Source organism: Cajanus cajan, chromosome 2, assembly GCF_000230855.2.
Source record: "Cajanus cajan strain Asha chromosome 2, NIPB_CcT2T_4, whole genome shotgun sequence".
Lineage (NCBI taxonomy): Eukaryota > Viridiplantae > Streptophyta > Magnoliopsida > Fabales > Fabaceae > Cajanus > Cajanus cajan.
Genome location: NC_138518.1, coordinates 74,605,918 through 74,631,107, shown reverse-complemented (window position 1 = coordinate 74,631,107; position 25,190 = coordinate 74,605,918). Strand labels below are relative to the sequence as shown.

The 25,190-nt window shown below is 31.2% G+C and overlaps 4 protein-coding genes across 5 annotated transcripts; 3 read left to right on the top strand and 1 right to left on the bottom strand.

Annotated features, from left to right (window-relative positions):
• Positions 1-450: 450 nt before the first annotated feature.
• LOC109799432 (profilin-1) lies at positions 451-3,261 on the top strand. The gene is made up of 3 exons (XM_020359991.3): positions 451-660; positions 1,113-1,250; positions 2,832-3,261. Exons 1-3 carry the CDS (start codon positions 538-540, stop codon positions 2,964-2,966), a joined length of 396 nt encoding a protein of 131 aa, XP_020215580.1. The 5' UTR covers positions 451-537; the 3' UTR covers positions 2,967-3,261.
• Positions 3,262-6,450: 3,189 nt separating this feature from the next.
• Positions 6,451-8,359, top strand: LOC109799594 (profilin-1). The gene is made up of 3 exons (XM_020360179.3): positions 6,451-6,681; positions 7,124-7,261; positions 7,952-8,359. The coding sequence occupies exons 1-3, from the start codon at positions 6,559-6,561 to the stop codon at positions 8,084-8,086; spliced, it is 396 nt and encodes a 131-aa protein (XP_020215768.1). The 5' UTR covers positions 6,451-6,558; the 3' UTR covers positions 8,087-8,359.
• Positions 8,360-13,879: 5,520 nt separating this feature from the next.
• On the bottom strand, positions 13,880-16,951 carry LOC109799755 (glucan endo-1,3-beta-glucosidase 13). 2 transcript variants are annotated; one of them, XM_083069047.1, is made up of 4 exons: positions 16,798-16,951; positions 14,841-16,115; positions 14,456-14,486; positions 13,880-14,333 (listed from the first exon to the last, which is right to left on the bottom strand). In XM_083069047.1, exons 2-4 carry the CDS (start codon positions 15,943-15,945, stop codon positions 14,195-14,197), a joined length of 1,275 nt encoding a protein of 424 aa, XP_082925173.1. In that variant the 5' UTR covers positions 15,946-16,115; positions 16,798-16,951; the 3' UTR covers positions 13,880-14,194. The 2 variants fall into 2 exon arrangements, with proteins under 2 accessions (XP_082925173.1, XP_020215964.2); XM_020360375.3 differs by having other exon boundaries at positions 16,630-16,942.
• A 3,912-nt stretch (positions 16,952-20,863) lies between these two features.
• On the top strand, positions 20,864-23,427 carry LOC109799723 (uncharacterized). The gene is made up of 2 exons (XM_020360343.3): positions 20,864-21,910; positions 22,051-23,427. Exons 1-2 carry the CDS (start codon positions 21,636-21,638, stop codon positions 22,256-22,258), a joined length of 483 nt encoding a protein of 160 aa, XP_020215932.1. The 5' UTR covers positions 20,864-21,635; the 3' UTR covers positions 22,259-23,427.
• Positions 23,428-25,190: the final 1,763 nt, after the last annotated feature.

Genomic DNA, 25,190 nt, shown 5'->3' with positions numbered 1-25,190 from the left:
ATTCAAAGTCAAATACTATGTCAAAGTAATTGCAACTAGAACTCTTCAAATTAGAAATGAAAAACACAAAAAGGAAAATCTAAACATATAGATATATTTTTATTTTTGTTTGTGTTTTACGTGACTACGGTACAAAACGACAAATGATAGTGAAAAATTATAGAATTAGAACGTCGCTATTTGAAAAAGAAAGGAAACAAAAAAGGAAAAGGCTAAAGTTTAGTAGTGACAGTGAACCTTCAATCACACAACTTTTTTCTTTTTTTTTTCTTCCTTTGAAAATTGAAACCGCCGATAACTATTAATTTCCAAAAACAATAAATAAATAAGATATATATTTTTTTTATAATTTTTCTTTTTTCTTATCTGTCAGCCCGAAACAGCGAAAAAAGGTAATGAAAAGGGCATTTACGTAACTTCAAAGTGGTTACAGAGATTTATATAGGCATTTAGTTCCGTGGATTCAACGCAGCCAAGAAAAGAAAATCCTAACCCATTTTCCCAGCGGCCAAACGCTCTCTCCAGAAAATCTGAATCATGTCGTGGCAAACCTACGTCGATGACCACCTTCTCTGCGAGATCGAAGGTAACCACCTCACTTCCGCCGCTATCCTCGGCCAAGACGGCACCGTTTGGGCTCAGAGCTCCAACTTCCCTCAGGTTTCTATTTTCCTTTACTCTTTTTCCCTCTCCGATCTATTCGTTTCATTTCACCATTTATTCTATTTCACTTTGGAAAGCTTCGATCTATGCTCGCTGTGTTTATCTTGTTATGGACTCTCACTAACGATCAGCATGCAAAATAGTTCTAAACTTGTGACATGTTTGTCGATATGCATAATCCAATCAGCAAAAGGAAGTTCAGTGCGTACTATGATAATTACAAAATTAATAACACAAGCAGAAGTTTAGTCCTGCTGATTAGGATTATGTTCTTGCCTGCAACAATTAGGCTTTGAAGCTAACTTAATATTAATTTATATTTTCGGATTGATTATTAACATAAATCAGATGCTATTTTGAAGTGTAATAGGAGCAGATCTGTTTTAATTTTAATTTTTGTTTAGTTGATCCGTTCTTGTATGTGATTTAACGTGTGGATGCTTGTTTAGTTCAAGCCAGAGGAAATAACTGCTATCATGAATGACTTTGCTGAGCCTGGAACACTTGCTCCAACTGGATTGTATCTTGGTGGCACTAAATATATGGTCATACAAGGCGAGCCCGGTGCTGTCATTCGAGGGAAAAAGGTAATCACTGTTTATGATCTTTGCTTCAAGTTTTATTGCATTGATTCTTAGATAGTGTAGTGTGTGTCATTTTTATTTATTTCGATTTTGCAAAATTGGTTTTGGTTAAAATTGATTTGAACTAGTGTGTTTTGTTTGAATGATTTTATTATTTATTCTAAAATCAAGTTAGTAGTAACACTTGGTATAAAATTTTTGATCTAGTACCAAAATTACCCGTGAGTTTTGAATGACATTATTTACTTACTTTAGACCCTAAAATCATGCTAAAATTGACAATATATGCGGAAACTATGAATATTTGCTTCTCTTGGACATGGAAGTTGTCATGACTAAATTTATTTCAACTCAAAATCAATTGTAAATTCATAATCAAATTCTTTGACTTCGACTCAAACATGGATCATCTAATGTGAACCAGAATATGCTATTCTAGCTGGTATACTCACATGTGATGGTACAGCTCATGTGAAGATACATTTTCAATTTTTTTACTACTGGACGCTCCTAGGTTTAAGATGATCGTGAGAGTGTCTATCTGCTTGTGGCCGAATAGTAAACTTATGTCTTTTAACTCATTTTACTTATATACGGTGTTAAATGTATGATTTTCGCATACCAAAATAAGATAATTCATATGATAGGAGCCATCTCTAATGATAATGACCGTAACCCAAGAGATATTACTATATTAGACCAGTTATACAAGATAAATATGCCAAGAGATAATAACCGGTCTGGATTATTAGGAATAAGAGATAGAAAAGGAGAAACAATTATATAATGGGCAGGTTAGGCAGACATAAATAGGTTAATGGATAATACACTTGTGCTTTGGCTAAGATTATTCTAACTTCTATACCAGAACAACTACATAGATAGTAGTTTTAAATTGTAATGTGAGTTGCAGCCATATCTATCGTGCATATGATTTTATAAGCAAAACATTTCTGTTTTCTAAACCTTTGCACATTTTTGGAATCCATTCACATGTTTGTGGTTTGCATATCAATCATTATAATTTATAAGCAAATGCATCTGTGTAGAGTAATTATTGTATGCATCCTCTCAACAATTTGATACTAATAGAAAGTTAAAAGTTATACTATTACACTACTAAAATCAACCATTAAAGGGCTACAAGAAAACTATAGGGAAGATAAACACTAACATTGATATTTTTCATTCATGCCTCAGGCCAAAAGGAATACAAATTTATAGTTTAATAGTACTAAGGATGACTTTACACCAATTGTCATCATGATCATTCTATTTTATGGAATATGAAATAACATTAAAACTAAACCCAAGTATATCCTAATATTCTAAGACCAACCTATAAAGTCCTTCAACCATTTAATTTTATCTCTTTTGGGTCTCTTTAGGTCCATCCTATCAGATATTGTGTACTAGGATTGTCTGATGTAAATCGTTACCTTCAAATTTAATCTTGATAACTTCTTTTCAAAATTTTGATTCAATTGTGAAAGATAAACATATATAAGGTGTTTTTCACACAGTATCGAAATGCATATTTTGACCATTATAGTTGTAATATCAGTCTTTATCCCTATTATCCAGGGTCCTGGTGGTGTTACTGTCAAGAAGACCAATCTGGCCTTGGTCATTGGCATTTATGACGAACCAATGACTCCTGGTCAATGCAACATGGTAGTTGAAAGGCTTGGTGATTATCTCATTGAACAGGGTCTCTAATCTTCTCTTTATGTCTTGTTATCGTGCATATTTCATTGGCTTCTGTACAAGTTTTCGCATCGACCTCGACTGGAATGCTTTGATTGCAGTGTAATAATCTTGTGGGTATCAAAAGTCACAGGATCTGCGTGTAGTGAAGAAAGTGTTTGATGCTTGAGAAATGATGACTATAATCTTTATCGTTGTACTAGTACTTTTTTAGTGGGGTACCTGTATACATTACAGTGGTTTTAAATTTTGAATTCGATGGTATAATGGTTGGCATATTTATTAAAAGTTTGCAGATTCTTGTCTATCTGGCTGAAAGCCTTCATATTTATTCTTCGGTGCTTTTTTCCTTCCTTTTCCTGATTCAAATAATTTTCTTTCCAGTTCTAGTGTATTAAAAGCTCTTAGTATTTCTGTTTTAGTTTTAACTTGCGTAAGTTGAAAGAAAAATTCTTTTGCTTTGAGAGAACCCCGTTTAGATTTGGGAACTCGTGATTGATCCTCCAAACTCATCAGACACCCTCTTTCATTGTTTTGCTTAGCAGATCATGTATGTCAGGCTATCAGAAATATTTGGTCTGTATCCACGTTGTGGGAATCCCTGTTATCATTATTGGTAGAACATAGCCAGTATCATGATGACTAACAGCTTGTTTGGTGCACAGGGGGAGAGGGAAGATGAGAGACGTGTGTGAAAGTAGTGTGTTTGGTGGAGTGGCCGAGTGTGGAAGTGTAGGGAGAAAGGTGGGTCTCACGTTAAAAACACAAAAATACACTAAAATGTGTATTATAGCAGAAGTTACTGTTCATCGGAGTGTTAACACAATTTACAAAAATAATCAATTATATGTGGTATATAAATAAAATTATTTATTTATTTATTACAATTTAAAATATAAAAATAAATATAATTATTGTTAAAATAAAAAATAAATATAATAATAATAAAATATTCAATATATTGGAATTTATTTTCATTAAATTTAATTCAATATAAATTAACTAAAAAAATTATTTTTCTCGTCTCTTTTCTATTAAACAACTTCAACTTTTACACTATTTATTGTTTTTCTTCGCTTCTCTTTATTTATTTTTTCTAACAACTAAACACAAGTGAACTTGTTCAAACCTCTGGTTATTATTTTTTACATTTTAATAAAAGTATTAAAAAGCTAGGTTTATTTTAGTTAACAAACTCCTCATTAAAGATATAATAAAAAAATAATGGAAAAGAACTTCAGCATAAATATTTTTATTAGTACGTCAACTAAAACTAATAAACATCATAATAAGCTATATTCTAAATTATATATATATATATATATATATATATATATATATATTAATAAAATAAACCATATCAATTTTTATATATAATTAAACATATTTATAGTAATTTCAATGTATCTATAAATATGGATATTTATTATTTGTCTATGTTCTATTATAAGATAGATATCTATTTTATTATTTATTTTCAATCTATAGGGTATCTATAGATTAAAAAAAAATTGTCATTCCTAAATTTTATTAAAAATGTGAAAATTATAAATTTAGAATGTATAAGGATCTAGTATTCTATAATATTTAATTTGTAATTTTAATTTTTTAATTTTTAATTATACAATCACTTAATTTTAATAATATTTATAATTTTGGTCTATTTATTTAATATTTACACATTGATTATTAAAATTATAATATTGATGATTAAATTATATTATATAAATAATATGATAATTAATATTTAATAATATTTATGTTAAATTATATTTTTGATTTTTCTTTTTACCTTTTTATCTGCATCCATTGTGAAGCCATTTTATTAGTTTTCACATCATTAAAAATTCTGACATATGTGAGTTCAAAATGGCAGGAGAATAAGTTGGTCTTTAATGGTAGGTTGGTTACATCTCCAACTAAAATGGAAATCAAGCGTTTCTTCGTTTAAAATGTTGAATCCCGCTTCAATCATCATTTGTCAAGATTATTTAAGAGTCAATTCTATGGCTTGGATAGTTCATGTAGTCCATGTTGTTATTCCAAGATCCATGGAGGGAAAAGTTTGGTGGGATAATTTATTAGATGTATTACCACATTCTAAAGGATTAGGTCCACCTATAATAGGTCAGTCAAATCTTTATATTCAAAATTTGCATTTTAATAGTCATATATTTGATATCACTCAAAAGAGCACGAATTATTATTCAAAAATTTCTAAAAAATACCATCATCAACTTATGAACTTGATCAACCTAATTCAATCAAATCAGATTTTAACCATTTAAGTTGAGTTGAACATTTCTAATCAACTTAATTTTTTTTTCTTTTTCATAATTGTAGAATATATTAATATTTTAACAAACCAATTCGATTATCCTATTAATTAAAGTTGGATTGAGTTACTTGACAAAATAAAACTCATACTCAACTCAATCTAATTCAATTATGTTTCATTGGATTGAGTTCTAAATTAGACTAAACTTAATTTCTTTACATCCTTATAAAATGTCAATCCAAATACCAATAATAAAGATAAATCAAAATGAATAAATAATAGTTAAGATTAATTTAAAATTACAATAACCTTAAGATTTGCTTTATCCAAATAATAAAAAGACCTTCAATTTGATATAATGAATTAAGATATAAATTAATTTAAACTTCCAAAAATACATTTAAAAGATGTAAAAATTAAAAAATTAAATTAATTCATTGATATTTGAGATTAAAATGAGACACGTGATTCAATGAGTGAGAATAATTTTTAAAATATTTTTTATTCATGAAAAAATCTTAGAAATACTATCAGTTAAGAATAACTATTAAGATTACTATTTAAAGGACAAAAAAATCAAATATATAATAAAAAATTAATTATTATTTTTTATATAATATTTCGTAAATGATTACTTTTAGAGACATAATACTATTATATAATTTTCTTATATTATCTGTTTACTTAATTTAAGAGATCTAAATTCGATGTAACTCAAATCAACAACACGTTGATAAAATAGTAATTCTTTAATCTCTTGAATATTTTGAATATTGTTTATTTATACTTTTTAATCTTTTGAATATGATTTTAAAATGTAATAAACTTTTATTTGCGTAGGATGCATGCTTGTTAAAATAATTTTCATAAAAAAAACTATTAAATAATAATACACATTTATTTGTAATATTTTATTATATTTATTTAAAAAATTATAAATGAGAATAAAATTAAAAATTCATTATCCTAAATTTTGAATATAAATATTATATTTCAGATTTGTGGTTAACAAATTGTATTATGATTTGAGGATATTCTTAATTATTACTATTATATGCAAACGATCAAATTTAAATATTAATTATAATATTTTATTTAATTTGATTTTGAGATAATAATAATAATATATTGGTTTGCTAGATTTTGTGCGAGAGAGAGAAAATAGGGTAATGAAAAGGGCATTGTTGTAACTTGGGTATGATTACACGGATTTATAGGCATACATTCCTCCGTAGTATCAACGCAGCTACCAAGTTCCCAATCCCAATCCTCACCCATTTTCGATCACTGAAGCGAAGCGAAGAGAAGAAAATCCGAATCTGAATCATGTCGTGGCAAGCATACGTCGATGACCACCTTCTCTGCGAAATTGAAGGCAACCGCCTCACCTCCGCCGCTATCCTCGGCCAAGACGGCACCGTTTGGGCTCAGAGCTCCAACTTCCCTCAGGTTTCCCTTCCTTTACTCTTTTCCCCCTCCGATCGCTTCATTTCGCCGTTAATCCATAACAATCGCCGATCTCTGTTCATTGCCCTTCTAAATTAAGCTTACACATAAAACTTGTCAAGGAGATCCAACAAGAGAAGAATCAACTTGCAAAATACTTTAAAAACTTAGAGCAATTCAAATTGACTTGGATTGCTACTGTTTCTCTGAATTAAAAAATTAAGGACAATACCTAGTAGTGTTGATTATATACTGTGCAAAAGATAACTTCACTTTAATGCAATGTTACAGTGCGTTTTGTTCTCATTTGTCGATTTGAAGCGTGCTTAATTGATTGATTATATGTGTCGGATGCTCTTGTGAACTATAATTGTGACAGATCTGTTTTTGTTTTAGTTGATCCGTTCTTATTTGTGATGTTGCGTGTGGATGTTTGTTTTTTTAGTTCAAGCCTGAGGAAATCTCTGCGATCATGAATGATTTTGATGAGCCTGGATCGCTTGCTCCAACTGGATTGCATCTCGGTGGCACCAAATATATGGTTATCCAAGGCGAGCCTGGCGCCGTCATTCGAGGGAAGAAGGTAACCGCTGCTTTTGATCTCTGCTTCAAGTTTTTTTTTTTTGTTTTTTTTTTGCGTGGATTTGCTGATATTGTAATGGATAATACAGTTTCTGTGAAGACTTGCATTTTCAATTCTTTTTATAGACTATTAGAAGTAGAATTGGGCAATAAAATGTAGAGTGAGTTGTAACCATTTCATTGTATGCACTTTAATCTGTGTTGGTGTTGAGGCTGACACAAGCATGGATCGAGCTAGCATATCGTGCACCATAGTAATTTAGTTACGCAACAATATCTGTTTTCTAAATCTTGGACCATACTTTGGAATCTGTCTGAAGGACAACTTATGCCTTGCCCGTGTGTTTGTCATATCAATCATATTATAGGCAAATACTATGAGAAAAACCTAAGTCTCACATTGATCAATAATATAGTCAAATTAGTATATATAAATAAAAGACAATTCTCATCTTATAAGTTGATTTTGTGAAGTTGTCTAAATTCAGTTTTTAAGACCAATCATCTGAATCACGCATCAAGCTCGTGCCCAGTGTTTCCTTCCAATTTTAATTTAAAAACATTTTTTTAAATATCTTTTTATTCAATGTTGAAAGATGAATATATATGAGCTGGGTTTCTTGCACAAAGTGCACATATTTTCTTCGTGCATATTTTAGTCATTGTAGTTGTAATATCGATTTTTATCCAGGGTCCTGGTGGTGCTACTGTCAAGAAGACCAATCTGGCCTTGATCATTGGCATTTATGACGAACCAATGAGTCCAGGTCAATGCAACATCATAGTTGAAAGGCTTGGTGATTATCTCATTGAACAGGGTCTCTAATCCTCGATCTCTATGTCTTGTTATGGTGCATATTTCATTGGCTTCTGTACAAGTTTTTGCATCGACCTCGAATGGAATGCTTGATTGCAGTGTAATAATATTGTTGGGTATCAAAAGTGACGGCATGTGCGTGTTGCGAAGAAAGTGTTTTGGTTCTTGAGAAATGATGACTATAATTCTCTGTCGTTGGACTTTTTTAGTGGGGTACCTGTATACATTACAGTGGTTTTAAATTTTAATGTTATGGTATAATGGTTCTCACATTTATCAGAAGTCGGCAGATTCTTATCTAGCTGGCAGATATGCCTTTATATTTATACCTCCTAACTCCTTTTTTTTCTTCTTCTAAATGCAAATAATTTTCTTTCAGTTAACTAAGGTATTAAGTAACTACATTGTTCTACAGTTTAAGTAGATAGCAGGTATCATGATAACTTAACCAAGTGATCTTGTTGCATGCCTCTGATAATTGCAATATTGAGGGATGTCGTCTGTTTTGTGCTCGAGGTACTGGTATAGCAAGGAAGAAAGTGATATGGATACCTACCTGGTTTGTTCCTAAATTCTATCTTTTTATTGCCAATTATCATAGTTGTTGAGGACTCGGGCTTGGATTTGAAACTGTCCTTCAAGCGAAAAAAACAAAACGCAGTAATGTTCCATTTAAAATTATAGTTTGATTGACAAGACTGTTGATGCCCACGATGCAAATAGCTAGTTCAAATAATTTAATAATGGATTGATTAGTTAAATTGGGACAATCACTTTATGATTTATAAAATCCACAATTTGGGCTTGGTCTCATTTTAAATTTGTCCTTAATTGAACTTGCAGTTCACAATATATTTTAAGTAAAGCATCGTGTTTGATTTTTGAAGAATTGATTTCATAAAAAAAAATAGAATTTGGTTAAGGACAAACAACTCATCCTACTCGACTCTAAACATCGTTAGTCGTTGTTTAATGACGTGTTTGTGAGAAATATTGTATAATTTGATAGTTTTTAAAAATAAAAGAAATAAAGTAATAATTAACAAAAACTCAATATTCTGACATTTTGTTTATTTTTATAAATATTATACAAGTCTTTTAATTTCTTTAACAAGAACATATCTCCCCTCTTTTTTTTTTCTTGGTACAATCTTGTCTTACCCCTTCCCTTAAATTTCCACTTCAAAAATTATCATAAAAGTTGGACATGTAGACTGACTTGACCCAGTTTGCTTAAGCCCGTTATTAGTTATAGGCTTACATCTAAATGAGCTTGTATTTAACAAGTGTGTATAAACCTGCCGATCATCACTAAATAAATCAGTTCATATAATTATTAATATTTAAAAAACCAAAATACTTTAATTATGGGTTGGCTTGTATCGGCCAGCCTAATATGATCTTTTTAAGTAGTCAATTTTTTATATAAATGCTTTTATTTATTTATTTTTGTGACTAGGATTGCAGACCAAATTCGTTAAACGTGCGAGTGTCAAACTAATTTGGGTCGGCTCGTATAATTAAAAATCCCTTAATTTTATGTAGCTTATTTTCCGGGGTTGCTGCGACCTGTACGTCAACTCATTCTGAACTTGACTCTTTAGCGCATTATTTATTTAGTTATTTATTTTGGATAAATGTGGTCGGTATTATATTGAATAGTTGGCTAATTACAATTTAGATGATACGAATATTATTATTTTACACATGGGTTAAGGTTGAATAGGGTGAGCCATCCTATTGACACTCCAACCACTGAGATCAGGAAATATATCAGTAGTCACTGTTTGCTAGATCTACATATGCTTTTCCACTTTTGAAGCCCTCAAACCTAATTAGACCTTGGGAGAGGTAAGCATTCGAATTAAAACTGAAAAAAAATGCAAAATTATCTAGAGAAAGAAAAATCTTTATTATCTACTAGTGGGCCAAAAAAAATACACTACGTGACTCTGTTAAAGAAAGAGAAAAAAATAATAAATTCATCCTTATAATTTGGACGGTTATTAAAGATAAAATAAAACTAAATATTAAATAAGAAAACCCCTTTTATTATTAGTATATATATATATATATAAATTTTGACTTATTTAACAAATCCTTTTATATTTTGTAAGTGTATAAATGTATTATAGTTAAATTACAGTTATTTCAATTATTTTTATAACACATCTTAAATATTTCTTTACAAAAAAAAATACGATAAAAAGATATTACACAAAAATTAAAACGATACAAAAGTAACATTAAAAGAATAAACAAGAAATGTAGAAAATTAAGTTGGGAGGAAGTGTTTGCCAAATCTAAAAGAAATTGTCATGTGTTCGATAAAAATACTTATTGATAATAAATAAATAAATAAAAAATAAACAATAAAAGATTATAAATTTCATTATTTCAAAGAGAAGTATTTAAAAATTATCGCAATGAAAGTTCAATAAAAACTAAATCACAATAATTGTTGTCACATTCTTAATAAGAATAATAAGCACTAATTTATTCTAATTAGTTTTTCAAGAATTAAATTATAACAAATTTTTAGTCTTATTAGTTTCAATAGAAAGTTTGTTGGAGCAATAATTTTTCTATTATTTTTGTTGTCACTAATAATGTAACGATCCGTCATTATTTCTATACTTAATGAACACTAACTATACTAGTTAACTAAGAGGAGCTATTAAACTGGATAACAATATAAACATGAATATAAAAAAATAATAGTAAAACCACACCACTATGTACAAAATGGAATACTATGTATATACAGTCATCCAAATAATAATACTCTCTTAGTGTTCGTCAAGCACCTCTAAACAGTTATCTCGAGCGGTAACTCTAACATTAGGACAGAACTCCTCAACTCACAACAATCACCACGTCCAACTCCAACCTAACCTTAACTTGCTTCCATACACAGTATGATCATCGCAATCCATCAACATGAAAATAGAAGGGTAAGCTAGAGTTCAATAAACAATCATGCAAGCATAAGAATAAACTTCTATGCTACTAAATCATCACATCAACAATCATTCTTATAAAGTCATGCCATACGCTCTATCATACCATAATCATGCAATAAATGCAACTCATGACAGATATCCATATATATCAATAATCTAATGCATCGTCACACATTCACCTTGGAGATCTCCCCAACAACAGAGCAGCATAAGTGACATCTCATCCTACCGAAATCATCTCGATCGCTTTTACGTTCGAAGTGCCCTGCTGGGTCAATAGCAAATCGAGATATCAAATCTCCCCAGTTGTTTACTCGGATAGTGTCACTTATATACTTGGAAGTCCGGTTCCACTGTCAGGTATATCACAGCTGGGTACAGGCTTACCATGACCAATGACCTATCCACGCACCACTCTCACCCAAAACTAGTGGCCTATCCAAGCGTCACTCTCATATATACCAGTGGCCTATTCAAGCACCACTCTTAAGAGACTCTGCGTGAACTTTTCCAGTTCAAAAACATTTTTCCCTCTCCTCAAGTTCTAGGCTAGACTACACATCATACATGGTCAATCCACCATCATGATTAAATTCATTATCATATGAACATACATACATAATACTCGCCTTTAAACATTCATACATATCTTCCTAAGCATAAATATGAACCAAACATCAATTCACCTACATATATGATCAAACATTCAACATTAAAACATGCAAAAGCATCACAACCCAACCACAACAACCAAATGCAAATTCACGCCTGGCGCAGCTTTGTCGCGCCCAGCCTAAGCTCAACCCAAGAGCTCCAGGACTTTCTCATGCCCGGCATCAGGGTACCAAGTCTGGCATAAGTTTGATAGAGACTCCCCTACAAAATGACGTTTGACGCAACTCACTTTGCGCCCGATGTCATGAAGTCAAAGACTTCTTTGGGCATCTATGCTCGACGCAACTAGACATGCGCCCGGCATCATATAGTAAGATCCCCACTTGAGCCACTATCTGATACTACGTCTGGTGTGGCCTTCCTCACATCTGGCGAAATTTATCCAAAGGCTCCCATTTTGAATCACGTCTGATGAGACTAACCTCACGTCTGGCGTGATTGCAAGATGGATACCTCTAATGAAGGTCCATTTGATGCCATGAAGACACGTCCGGGGCAGATTCAACCTGTAACACCCAATTTCAGAAAAACCAACCAAAAACTTGCAAAATCTTAGAACAACAGTCATATACAATCCACACCAAACAATAAATAGACTTCTTACAATCCATGGACACCCTTAGATCCAACATACATCCTCTCGATGTACCAAAATCACTAAAAATCCCATTTTTAGCCCAAAGCCCCAAAAATACCAAAACCCCATCAATTTAGCAGATTGATTTGTTAACCATAATTTTCTGAGTTCCTAAACTCACATGTAATCATACAAACTACGTTCTAGTTTCCCTTACCTGAAAGTGGCTCCAAATCAGCCATGAAAGGGTGAATAAGAGAAAACTTCAAGCAGTCGACTCGACGGCTTCAATCCAACAAAAACAAGCTTTCTAACCTAAATTTCAAGAAAAGATAAAAGAGATTAGCGTTCTAGGGAAAGAAAGGAATTACACAGAGAAATTTGAAAGAAAAAGAATCCTACAGTTCAAGGGTCTTCTTTCTAAAACTTCGCTCTAACTTTCCTTGAGAATGAGCCTACAAGGCTTTGTTAAAAAAAAATCTTATATATCTTTCTTTCTAAAGTAAATTAAATTGTCATAATTATCTTACCCTTTACGGTGTTACAAATATTACTATTAAAAAACTGATTATATAATTATAAGTATAAATTAAATGTATTTTTTTTAAGATAATCATGTTAAAGTTAAATTGAACTTTTTTATAGGACAAAATTTTCCTTTCGATTATTTAACATATTATCATGTCTAGGACTTAAATTCAAAACCATTAAAATTGAAATGATTCCTAATCATTAATCCCCGTTCTAAATAGTTAGTAGACGATTTAATAATTCAACAACGGTAAAATCAAAATATCGCATATATAAATACGCTTTTAAAGTCGTACGACTCATTGAATTAATGAATCTATTGATTTACGATTCAATACTTTATACATGGTAAAATCTAATTTAGAACAATAATAATTAAATATTTTATAATATTATGTAATATATTTAGTAACAAAACAGAATAAAATTAAAATTATGAAAATAAAGCAAAATTTTAAATTAACATAAAAAGAAATCATATTACGTCTTGCAAACAAACAAAAAATATAACAAATAATAACCATCTATATCTAAATTTCATATATATGCCTTTATTTAGTTAAAAAAATGTTTTAGAATAAAAATAAAAAAAGTTCAAGCAAGTTTTCTGAACCGATTTTGATCGGTTCATGATCAGTTTGACTGGCCCCATTCCAATTGGTCAAATTTGCCATTTCAGGTCAAATTTTTACAAGAAAGTTTCCTGCATCATTAATGGAGTTACCTAACTTATCCCATATGAAAATGAGGTTTATCAACCCTATGGTTGATGATTAATTGCACAAATCATTTACAATAGTGTTTGGAACTGTTCAACCCCATTTTTTCTTCGGGATAAACCATCAATATCACCGATTTCTTTTTGGGTTTTCGGGTTGAACCAGATAGGATGATCAGCAAAACTCTGCTTATGCAATTGCATAACTAAAACTCTGCTTTGGCAGTATCACTACATATTTTTTTTTTAAAAGGATTAGTATCACTCTATTAAGCCTCGAGATAATCTTAAGAACAAGCAGTTTTATAGCCTTTCAAAGTTGCAAAATAATGAGACAATAAGGTGCAACAACACATGCATAATTTACATAAAATATCGATGCTAAGTCCAAGTTATCTTTGCATGCTGTTTGCATCTCTCACTTGGCACACAAAACTAGTACCAAAGAGTTTTGGCCAATCATTGCTCTAATGCACTGAAAAAGAAAAAAGAAAAATCTTATATAACAGCAACAAAGTTTTCATCTATCACTTTTCTGATGCATAGCATAGAGCATATGAAAGCTCTCCACTAAAACTAATACCTCCCCCATGCATTTGAAACGCAGCATACAGCAAAGCAAAATCGTGCTGCACTTTCAACAATCAAGCTTATCAGTGTCGTTGAATATGCATTAGAGCAAAGACACAAGTTACAAGAAGAAATGTAAAAATTGACGAAGAATTTCCATTCTGTGAAGAGGATGAAGTTGAAGACATTGCTGTTGTATTGCTTGTCACAGTTTTATTACTTCTGCAAAAGCACAATGGACGAAAAACCAAATGTCATATATGGTTCCAAATTGAATTTGTGCAATTTAAGGTCGTCCAAAATAAAAGGAAGAAACCAAATATCATGTCCTATATTGAACTTACCCAGCTTTCATGTAGATGCAGTTGTCATAGCCTGCAGAATTGACCACCACTTCATTAGTAACACAGAAAAGGAATAGACAATTCAATGAAACAATAGACGGAACAAGCCAAATATCATGTCCTATATTAGGAACATTGACAATTCAACGAGCAACTATGACAGCAGCCAAGTTTGCCAGATATCAAACAACTTCCACATAAAACACATTCCTCTACAAATTAATACTTTCTTCTACTAAAATTGAATGCATTTTGACTAGCTTTCTTCAAATTATATCTAGCATATGTATGCACAAAAGATTTTGGGAAAAACAGCACATTACAAAAACACTGACTAAATAAATGATTTATTGGTGATGGGTTGTGATGAACAACGAAAACATACTTGGATCCTTGTCAACTTTTACACCTGTGCCTCCAAAACTGCAAGCAACATCAGAAGCCCCATTTTGCTGGTAATAGCTATTAAACGCATAAGATGCATGTGAAGCTAGGTTATCTGGCTCAAAACAAGGCTGGCTAGGCTGGATAGCTGTACAATCCACATTGCCAGGACCACAGGCCCAATCTATGGCATTCTGCAAGTCAATTTGTGAGGCCTTACTTGAAGCAATGCACCATGTGGTTCCATTTGACTTGGTTACATTTGCCTCAGTGGTCATATCAACCGCACCTCGTCCGGTGAAATCTAGGCTATACACACTTGTCTGGTCTGGATAAAATAATCCCCAGTTCCTCTCAGATTCTAAACCAGGCTTCCTATTTTCATTGAACAATGAGAAAATATAAACATCTAGCTCCTCTCCAGGCTTTGCAGGAGTACCAGTGTTATTGATAACATGCCTTATCAGATTAGTATTATATGTTTGCGCATTATCAGGAGTTGCAGCCGTCTCCTTAGGTGACCCCTTGGAAGGCCAACCCGTTTCGGTGACCATGACCTTAATTGTTCTGAAGTTCAGGGCCATCAGAGCAAAGTAAATAGCATCAATCTGAGCATCAAACATGCTAGTGTACAGCAAACCAGTGTTTGGATCAATGACTTCAGAGGATGCCTCAAACAGGGCATAGTCTAGAGGCACTTTATTTGGGGAATCTCGGAAGGCGTAATAGGGATATATATCAATCATAAAAGGTGACTGATTTTCAGCAAGAAATTCTAGCAATGGCTTGAGGAAATGCGCATGGCTGCTATTGAAAGCCCCAGCAGAAGGCGGGAACGATCGCGACAAAACCCCAAGTGAATGAGTGCTGGAAACTTTGATCTTTTTGTGCAGGCCAAGTTTCTTGAGTGCTGTAAGCACATTGTTCATGGCAGGCACCAGAAATGAGGAGGCATTATTAGGACTTTCAGTGACTTCAGCACCAACGGTTATATACGTGATCTTTGTGGCCGGATAGTAAGGAAGGACACTGTTTTTCAACCAAGTGTCTGCATTAGACTGGAACTGAGAGAAGGACAGCAAATCTGAATTTGGAACCCCAATCATAAGCTCAACCCCAGTGTTTGCAAAGGCCTTGAGAACCTGTATGTTAGAGTCATAGATCCTGACATATTTTATTTTATGAAGTTGAACCAACTGTGCCACCTTGTCAGGTGTGGGGAGGTCATCAGCACTTCTTCCATAGCAGACCCCAATAAAACTCCCAGAGCAACAATCTGGCACAGAATATTTCATAACATTATATTAAACAAAAATTAAGCATTACAAACAGTCTTACTCTTTGTGAGTGAAAAATGCTAGCTCTACAAGCTTGTATCTTCAAGCCTAAACAATCAATTACTAATTTTTATTTTTGTTTTCAATCCACAGTACACAATGTGGGGTAAGGTGTCACTCTAACCAAACTATGAGCAAAGAAGTGATCTTTACACATGAGCTGTATCACAAATTGAAAAGAACTGCAAACCCAGTTGAAGGGGTAGGGTTAGGAAGAAAAAGCCCTGTTAATATGATATCATCATTAATTAATTAAAAAAAGCAATTTTTTCACCCTCCCTCAAGTTCTAAAGAAGATTCTACCACTAACTGCATGCGTAAATCTAGTTTCTGGTAGTGGCGTTTAAATATCAGACAGGAAAGGAAAATATAGAAGCAGAGCACAGCACCGACATTGTTTGAAGCAAAGTTAGGAAATTGAAGGAAAAATCGAAATGAAAGAAAGGTACGAACCGAGAAGCAAGAGGAAAAGTGAAGCCGCGAAGAAGAGGGTGAAGCCAGTGGCCATTGGTGTGTAGTGATGTTGGAAGCACGAAGAAGAGAGAGTGAAGTGTGAAGTGTGAAGTGTGAAGTGTGAAGTGTGAAGTTTGATGTTTCACTTTGGAAAGCTTTTTCACTCACCTAACGTTCCAATGCTCAGAAAGTAACGGCTATTGTCTCTCTTTCTCTGTTTCTCTCTGTTCTGTTCAGTCTAGAGATTGGAGCTCAAGAGTGGAGTGGGCAGGACCAGGACATCGTGTCTTGTCCACTAATGCAGATTTTTCTTTATACTCCCTCAGACTCAGAGGAACTACTTACTTAATTAATCACAATTATGCTATTATTAATATTTTTAACTATTTTATTCTTTAGTATATATCTTTATACAACGTTTATTTGTGTAAATAAAAAATATAAATAAAACTATTGTGATGTTGTTTGTGTTTGCATTTTGCAGGAGGAGGCGACAGAGAATTGAATATGTGACTGTAACAATACAAGGCTGCTTCGGGTGTCAGCGGAAAAGCGCCGGTCCCAAGTTTTTTCTTTTCTTTCGAATTCGGTTTATTCATATTTCTCGATCCCGCAATTTCGCATGTTTGTTCCTTCTCTCTATGCGTTTCATATATTTTTAATCTTATATTATGTTACTTTTAATAAAAATAATTAGTTTCTTTTAATTTATTTATATATTTTTGTATATCTTTTAAATAGGTTTTTTAATAAGCATATCATATCTATTTCGATGTACAATTTTGTTTCATCAAATTTTAATTTTTCAAATTTATAATTTAATTTAATTAATAAATATTTATTTTTAATTATTAAAATTATATCCTTGATTTAAAATTAAAAATGAGTTAACTTCAGTCAATTCAACTGCTAATATTTAACTTAGATTTACTTGAATTTTTTCATCTTAAACTCGTCTTGATTAAAAATAAACTCAATATACTTATTATATATACCCTAAATCCTAAATTCTAAATTTATATATTTATATATTTATGTTTATGCAGGAATTAAACACATGAGTATTACCCATAAAAAAACTCAGTATTAGAGATTTAAAAAAAGATAATATGCTTGGCAAATATTATCAAATGATAAAAAATTCATCATATTGAAAAAAATTTCTATTATTGATAAAAAATTAGAGTTTGTGATTAAAAGATATTAGACTAATTTCTAGCTAACATTTGTTCTCACATTAATTATATTCTGATAACGAATTGTTTCGAATGTGAAATCATCTACTACAACCGTTATACATTCTTTTATTAACTTTACTATAAAAATATTCTTTTAAATAATAAAAACAAAATAAATTATTTTAAAATCAATTTGAATATAATATATTCAAATAAAATTCATTTGACATAATTAATTATAAAAATATATTTTTATTGAAATAATTTAATATTTACTATCACGCGTTAGAATGTTAGCTTTGTCAAAGTAGGTGTATGTCTTTTCATCACCAATGTCCTTATGTTTTGGATTTCATAAATTTTTTTTCTTCTTTAAATTGGTTTTATAAATTAATAAAAGAATTATATGTTAAAGCATTATTCATGACATAAATTATTATAATTAAAATATGATGGAAGTAGTTGTGTTTAATACTAGTTGGGAAAAACTTTCTCAATGATGTACAACACTGATTAGAGATTTTATTGACCATGGCATGGAGTACAATAGGATGATGTGATCATGAATCGCAATTTTAAGCTATGATTATTGATTACTAGTTACTAGTGATGCCCCAGTCAAAAATCAAAATCTTTTTCCTTGGCCCGTTGCACTGTTGTTGTTAGACTAGGCACAATGATCACTCCATTCTGCACGATCAATAATGTAATAATTTATCAAATAATATATCAAAATCTTTCTCCTTTGGCCCGCTGCACTGTTGTTGTAATAATATATCACTCTCTTTCTTAAATAATTATTACATCCTTCAAATCATTTTAGTAATTCTTAAAATTAGAAATCATAACATATAATCCTTCAATATAAGTAAAATATATCAATCCAAAAACTAAATGAATAAATATTCAAAACTCTAAAAACTATATATATAATTTAATTAGTTTAAATGTTTAATAACTATTTAAGAGAAAGAATGATTTATTCATTTTCTAATCTATACCCGGTGTCCACTCAACAGAGAAAATAAAGAATTCTGCTTAACACGATATCATTTTCTTCGAGATATCTTAAGATTTTGAGAATGTGGTTATTTTTTTTCTATAACAACATTTTCTTTTCTTTTTTTTTGCCCATGTTTATATTTGTAGGGAAAGAGTATTAATTTGCAGGAAGGGCCATGTCTCTACTCGTAGGTGATCTGTTCAGAACAGTTCATTTCGTATTGTTTACTTTGGCAGATGATATGCATCACAGTGGAAAACTCAATTATGCCTTAGCCTTTTTCAAACAAAGGACAAAAGTTCTATTTATTTATGGACCATGGCATGACAATTGGGCCTATGAGCATCATTTTTGTTCTTTTCGTTCGTTTCTTTCCTTGTCGTGCTTAAATCTACAACTCCAAGTCTCCAAATTTATTTTCCTAATAAAAAACAAATTACGTGTTTATTTTAACTTATTATAAAAAGAATAACTATAGTTTTTTAATAATATATTATTAGACATTCAAGCTATCGGTGCATCGATCTCCAAGGAACATACAAAACCCTGTGGGCTGTTATGCAACTATCCTAGTCAGCATCCACGCGAAGAAAATATTTAGCAAGGAATAAGATCCTATGGCCTGATGTGACTTTCAAGAATGAAAGAGGTGATGAACAACATCGAGTTATGTTCATTTTAAACTGAAAATGAATTATCTTAACAGACAACATAGGATGATTTACGGCCATGAGATTGTATGATAAGGCATCAAGAAAGGGCTTTTCATCGATGTGCCTATGTTAGTGGACAACAAGAAATTAGTTGTCATGGAGAAGTTGCAATGTGTACTTTCTTTGGCACAAGTGTATGTCTTTGTAGACTTGGCAATGTCCAAGACTAGGTATTTCAACTCTTCGGGAAAGCTAATGAAGATGATAAGTGCTTAAATAGTTGTGGCTTAAGCTTAGTTTTCATTTTTTTATTTTTTTATTTTTTGTATTTATGAACTCTCATAAATTGGTTGGGTATTCAACTATTTGCTAAAATAGGTTTTTTTTAATATTTTTTTAAAATAGGATAGGTTTTTTTTAATATTTTTTTAAAATAGGTTGATTTATTCATTCGTCAACATTGAAGGTGAATTTTTTTATATAAAAGAGTGAACAATAAGATCAATGATAAACCTATATTATAGTGAAGATAAACAAATGCACTTCCGCATTTTAATTAAATTATTAATATATATTTAAAAATATTATATTTTATATTTTCTAATTTTATATATTGAATCAATCGATGATTGCTTTGGATATTTATGTTTTGCTTTTTTATATATATGATAATGATTATTAATTTTTATTTTTAAAAAAAAGTTGTGTCCATTAACTCCGGGTCTTGAATCCACCATCAAATAAGATATCAAAAATAATAATGAAACATGTAAGGATCGAAATAGACAGAAAAAATAGCAAAAGAAAGATAAATGACAATTTTTTTTGTATTTAGTTGACACATTTCATAAATAAAAGAAACTGCCTCCTATATTCATCGTAACAAAAAGTAAAAATGTAAAACTAAGGTTAATTTTATGATTTATTCGACATTCATCGTTAAAATGAGACTTTTTACAGAAGAATCATTAATGAGGTAAAAAAAATGCACAATGGAATGATTGTAGTCGAATGAAAATGAAATTATATATATATATATATATATATTATTCTAATTAATTTTATTTTGAGATTAATTATCGTAATGGAAATATTATATTATATATATTGATCATAATTACCTTAATTATTTCAAAATATATTCTTTTTATAATTACCTAATAACTATATTTATATATTTTTATGAAGTATAAAAAAAATAAAAATAAAATAATATTAGGCGACATTTTAGTAGAAAAATAATCAATAATATGATATTTACTTGACAAATCTCTCTTTTATTAATATATAATACATTTGAATTGTAGGTGTGCGCGGTAATTTCTTTTCCTAATTAATAAAAATATATATAATATGTTGGGAAGTCTCATATAAATAAAATAACAAAAACAAATATGACTTATAAAATATACACATAGATTGAGATGTCTTTTAGGTAATGATCAAAAATAAAATCTTGAAAATGTAGATTCAAAATGCATAATATCTCATCATTATAGAATTATGGAGTTGTGTGTAAATTAATTTTATAAAAATAATTATTATAAAATATTTCTCAAATAAATATCATTAAAAAAACCATGAAAACGAGGATCATTCACTAAAATTATTAGAAAATTATATTTATATATACATGGTGTGATAAAGATAAACAATGCATTAAAAGGTGGGAATATATATAGCTGTCTGTCATGCCTTTATGAAGCAAAGTTGGTGAGACGGGAGATCACAGTTTCACACGCCAAAAATCAAAAGAAGTTATAATAAGGTGATTCATTGATTCAGGATATGGATGTCTTCAAATTTAGTCCTTATCCTCTATAGCGATAGAAGGGTATTAATTTTGCACGCTATAACGTTATCTAACAAACAATGACAAAAAGTTATGATTTAGTGTTATAATTGATAAACTTAAATAAACAATAATGCTATTCAGTTCGTCATTGGTAATCCTATATATAAAATCACTCAAACTGTTAAATGTAACTGCTCGAATCAGTTGATATCATAATCTACAACTGATCATGTGAGATTATACATAGATGAGCTCCCTTAATGAAGGCCTATTCCATTTCATAAAGTAGAGAAGAGATAATGTTCATCTTTCTTCTTCCTTTATTTTCTTAATTTCTATAACCGATGAGAAGGCAAAGCAAGTCTCTCTAGCTAGAAATGAACGTGAAGGAAATCATGAATGGTAGTGGAGCTGGAAACACAAATTGGGTTGTTAAGGAAGATGTCAACAATGATGTGAGCGATTCAATATTCAATAATGGATCAATCTCAGATGATTCAATGAACTCTGTGTGTTTATATTCTTCATCAAAATTGGCTGAGGATGCATCATCCTCTTCAACTTCTTATTTATCAGCCTCATCATCTTCATCAACACATTCAAATAACCCTTTGTTTGAATTATCAGAGCTGATGAATCAACTCCCATTAAAGTAAGCAATTTCATGCATGATGCATTTAAAAAAAAAAAAAAAAAAAAAAAAAAACTTTTACTAATTTTCTTGTTTGAAAATTAATGTTAGGAATTGGTTTAAGTTGGTGCGTTAACATAGTTTATATATCACGTGTGCAGGAGAGGCTTGTCTATGTTTTACCAAGGGAAGGCTCAATCTTTCAGTTCTCTAGCGAACGTGGAGAGCATAAAAGATCTTCCTAAGAAAGAGAAACCTTACAGGAAGAAAATCAAATCATGCAATAGCCATACAATAGCAAAGAAAGCTTCAAGAGGAACTTTTGTATCTGTGCTAGCTAAAAGGAGAGAGTTTCCTTGGAGGGTCTAGACCTTCCTTCTGCACATATATAAAAACTTTTGAAATCCAATCTTGTTAATTAGAGAGCTTGATATTTCATGCACAAAATGGGGAAAATTTTGAATCCCCCTCGTCTTCAGCTCTGACATAAAATCATATATATTATACGCATATGATTCAATGATTCATCAATTAGTTTCATTACTACCGTACTAAGTTTTTCATGGTAGTATAGAATCTTGGCCCATGTTTCATTATTAATTACTAGTATGGTATGAAGATTGCTAATTAGCACATGTATGAGAGGGATTATCAGGCAATCGTTGTTCGTAGGAGGATTATAAAAAGCAATTATATGTGGGAAATTAATTCAAACTACGATCGAGATCATGAAAAAATCAGTTAATGATTTGAGCTCACACAACATAATGAATATATTGTTTTAGGTTTATTAATTAGTTGTATTGATCACTTCCAAACATATCTCCATAAAAATTGAAGCATGAATGTAAATGGGAAATTACCACAACCAGCTAAGCTGACACCTAAATAATCAGCAACACTATAGATCCGTTAAAAAAAATTATCTTGTTTTTATTATGATTCGTTATCATCATAGGATGTGAAGGCAAATATAATCGCAAAAAATACGTACCCACTTTAGTTAATTACAACTTGATTTATTAAATGTGAAATAAGATGAATGTCAACATTTCTTCTGATACTCACTTACTACCCCTCCGTCTTCATTATTATTTGATATTTATTGAAAATAACAAATTTTTGTAAATATTAAAAAAAGGGTATTATGAAAAGGGTTAGACCAACTAAATTAAAATTTGAATCCTTACGGGGAGTAATACTCATATTTAATAAGAAAATAAAATATACCAAACCTTCTTCAAGTTTTAAATCCTTCAAAAAGCCTTCACCTTATACATGTACAGGCACATAATGTTTGCAAACTTATCTAGACATTGTTGCATAATTTTTTTTTCTAGTTTTTGACAACATAAAAATATGTAAGCTTGCATAAGCTGATCCTGCTGAACTATTTCTCCTAACCAAATCCAACACCAACTTCATGTTTACAAGTAGAAACAAAAGCAATCAGACGAAAAACAAAATAACTAAACCTAAAGCAGAAAACGCACTAGGCATAATTACATCATCCACTGCAAAAGTGCAAACTTGTCTGAATCTTGCAAAATTGATTAGCAACTTGTTTGAAACAGATTTTCACATTTTAACAATATTCATCTTAGCTGCTTTTTTCTCCAATTTCCTACGGCAGTATACTAGAGCCAAAGCCTTCTTACCCTCATCACCCTTTTCTTTCCATTTAATAAACTACCAACTCACGAAAGTTGGCCATATTCGGCTGTATCCAAAACCAAACCTCTCCAGCAGTTAACACACATGCCAACTCCTCCAAGTCCCTGATGTGAGATAACACCTTGATTAACTTCAAAAAGTCCTTGTAACTTGTAAGTGAAACCATTATTATTATTCAGGTTTTCAATGGTAAACAGATCCTCACTGAAACCAACCTGCAAAAGCCCAGCGCATGCTTCTTGATCACAGCTTGTTGTCTCTCCAACGGCTCACAATGGTACATTGGTATGCCATTAAGAAGTGAAACCTGCGAAACAAAGAGAGAAAACACAAATAATTATATTGTGGTGATGAGACTGGCTGAAACTATATATATATATATATATATATATAAGGAATGCTAATATACTTTCACCTAGGCCTGAGCATCGGTCGGCCACGGTCGGTTTCGGACCAAAATTCCTAAAATCATCCGAAACCGATTAAGAAAAATCAGGGGCCATTTCCGACCGACGAAGAACTCAGATTTTGGCGGGTTCAATCCGTGCGGGTTACGGGTTCATCGGATGGATTTATCGGTTTGAGAAGCTTCCTCGTCGCCATCCGTCGCCATTCTTTGCCGGTCTCTGTCGCTGCTTCATTTGGGGGAAATCACGGAGTTTCAGATCTCCGCATCACCACCTTCATCAACCAGAACAGGAAGTTTCTCAGCAGCGGTAGCCATGGAAGAAGAAGAAAGAAGCAGAAGAAAGAAGACGAAGTGAAGAAGAAGAATAAAGAAGACAGTGTGAAGAAGAAGAAGAAAGAAGCAGAAGAAAGAAGATAGAGTGAAAAAGAAGAAGAAAGAAGACGGAACGAAGAAGAAAAAAAAAGAAGACGAAGTAAAAATGGAGAAAATAAACGGTGAAGACGAAGGTGAAGAAGAAGAAGATAAACGGTCGGATTCGGGTACATCGGATAAGAAAATTCCAACACCGAATCCGACCGTTCAAAACCGTTTGAACCCGAAATTTGCTTAAAAAAAATCCGATATACCTAAGAATCAATCCGCCTCACCCAATCTGATCATCGGTTTGGCCGGTTTCGGATCGGCCGGAAATTTTTGCACAGGCCTACTCTCACCTATTTTTTAGTTAGAGTATGTTAGCAACCTACACCAAAATTTTAGGACAAGAAAATCACTTATTTTTTTTATTTGGTTATTAATTTGTATAAAGGATATTATAGTTATTTCTCACTCCTATTAAATTCCTTCTTCAACTCATTTTTCTTTCTTATTAAATATCTTCTCTAACTTATTTATTTTTCTCCTATTAAATTCCTTCTCTAACTCATTTATCTCTCTCCTATTAAATTCTTTTTTTAACTCATTTCTCTCTCATCTCTTATGATGTCTCTCCTCTTTCTCTGAACAAATAAAAAATTAATTAATAAAAAAAATGAATTGGAGAACGAAGTTAATAAGAGAGAAAAAATATTTTATTTTTTTTTAAAATTAAATTAAATTACTATAATGTCCTTTATACAAATTAACCAAATCAAAAGAAATGAATGATTTTCTTGTCCTAAAATTTTGGTGTAGGTTGTTAACATACTCCAAGTAAAAAATAAGTAAGAATATATTAGC

Excerpts from the sequence above, each read along its gene's own strand:
- LOC109799432 (XM_020359991.3), top strand. The coding sequence starts at position 538 with ATGTCGTGGCAAACCTACGTCGATGACCACCTTCTCTGCGAGATCGAA. Across the intron at positions 661-1,112 it reads AGAGCTCCAACTTCCCTCAG|TTCAAGCCAGAGGAAATAAC; the intron begins GTTTCTATTTTC and ends ATGCTTGTTTAG. Across the intron at positions 1,251-2,831 it reads CTGTCATTCGAGGGAAAAAG|GGTCCTGGTGGTGTTACTGT; the intron begins GTAATCACTGTT and ends CCTATTATCCAG.
- LOC109799594 (XM_020360179.3), top strand. The coding sequence starts at position 6,559 with ATGTCGTGGCAAGCATACGTCGATGACCACCTTCTCTGCGAAATTGAA. Across the intron at positions 6,682-7,123 it reads AGAGCTCCAACTTCCCTCAG|TTCAAGCCTGAGGAAATCTC; the intron begins GTTTCCCTTCCT and ends TTGTTTTTTTAG. Across the intron at positions 7,262-7,951 it reads CCGTCATTCGAGGGAAGAAG|GGTCCTGGTGGTGCTACTGT; the intron begins GTAACCGCTGCT and ends ATTTTTATCCAG.
- LOC109799755 (XM_020360375.3), bottom strand. The coding sequence starts at position 16,684 with ATGGCCACTGGCTTCACCCTCTTCTTCGCGGCTTCACTTTTCCTCTTG. Across the intron at positions 16,116-16,629 it reads ACTTTTCCTCTTGCTTCTCG|ATTGTTGCTCTGGGAGTTTT; the intron begins GTTCGTACCTTT and ends ATTCTGTGCCAG. Across the intron at positions 14,334-14,455 it reads TGCATCTACATGAAAGCTGG|AAGTAATAAAACTGTGACAA; the intron begins GTAAGTTCAATA and ends GTGCTTTTGCAG.
- LOC109799723 (XM_020360343.3), top strand. The coding sequence starts at position 21,636 with ATGAACGTGAAGGAAATCATGAATGGTAGTGGAGCTGGAAACACAAAT. Across the intron at positions 21,911-22,050 it reads ATGAATCAACTCCCATTAAA|GAGAGGCTTGTCTATGTTTT; the intron begins GTAAGCAATTTC and ends TCACGTGTGCAG.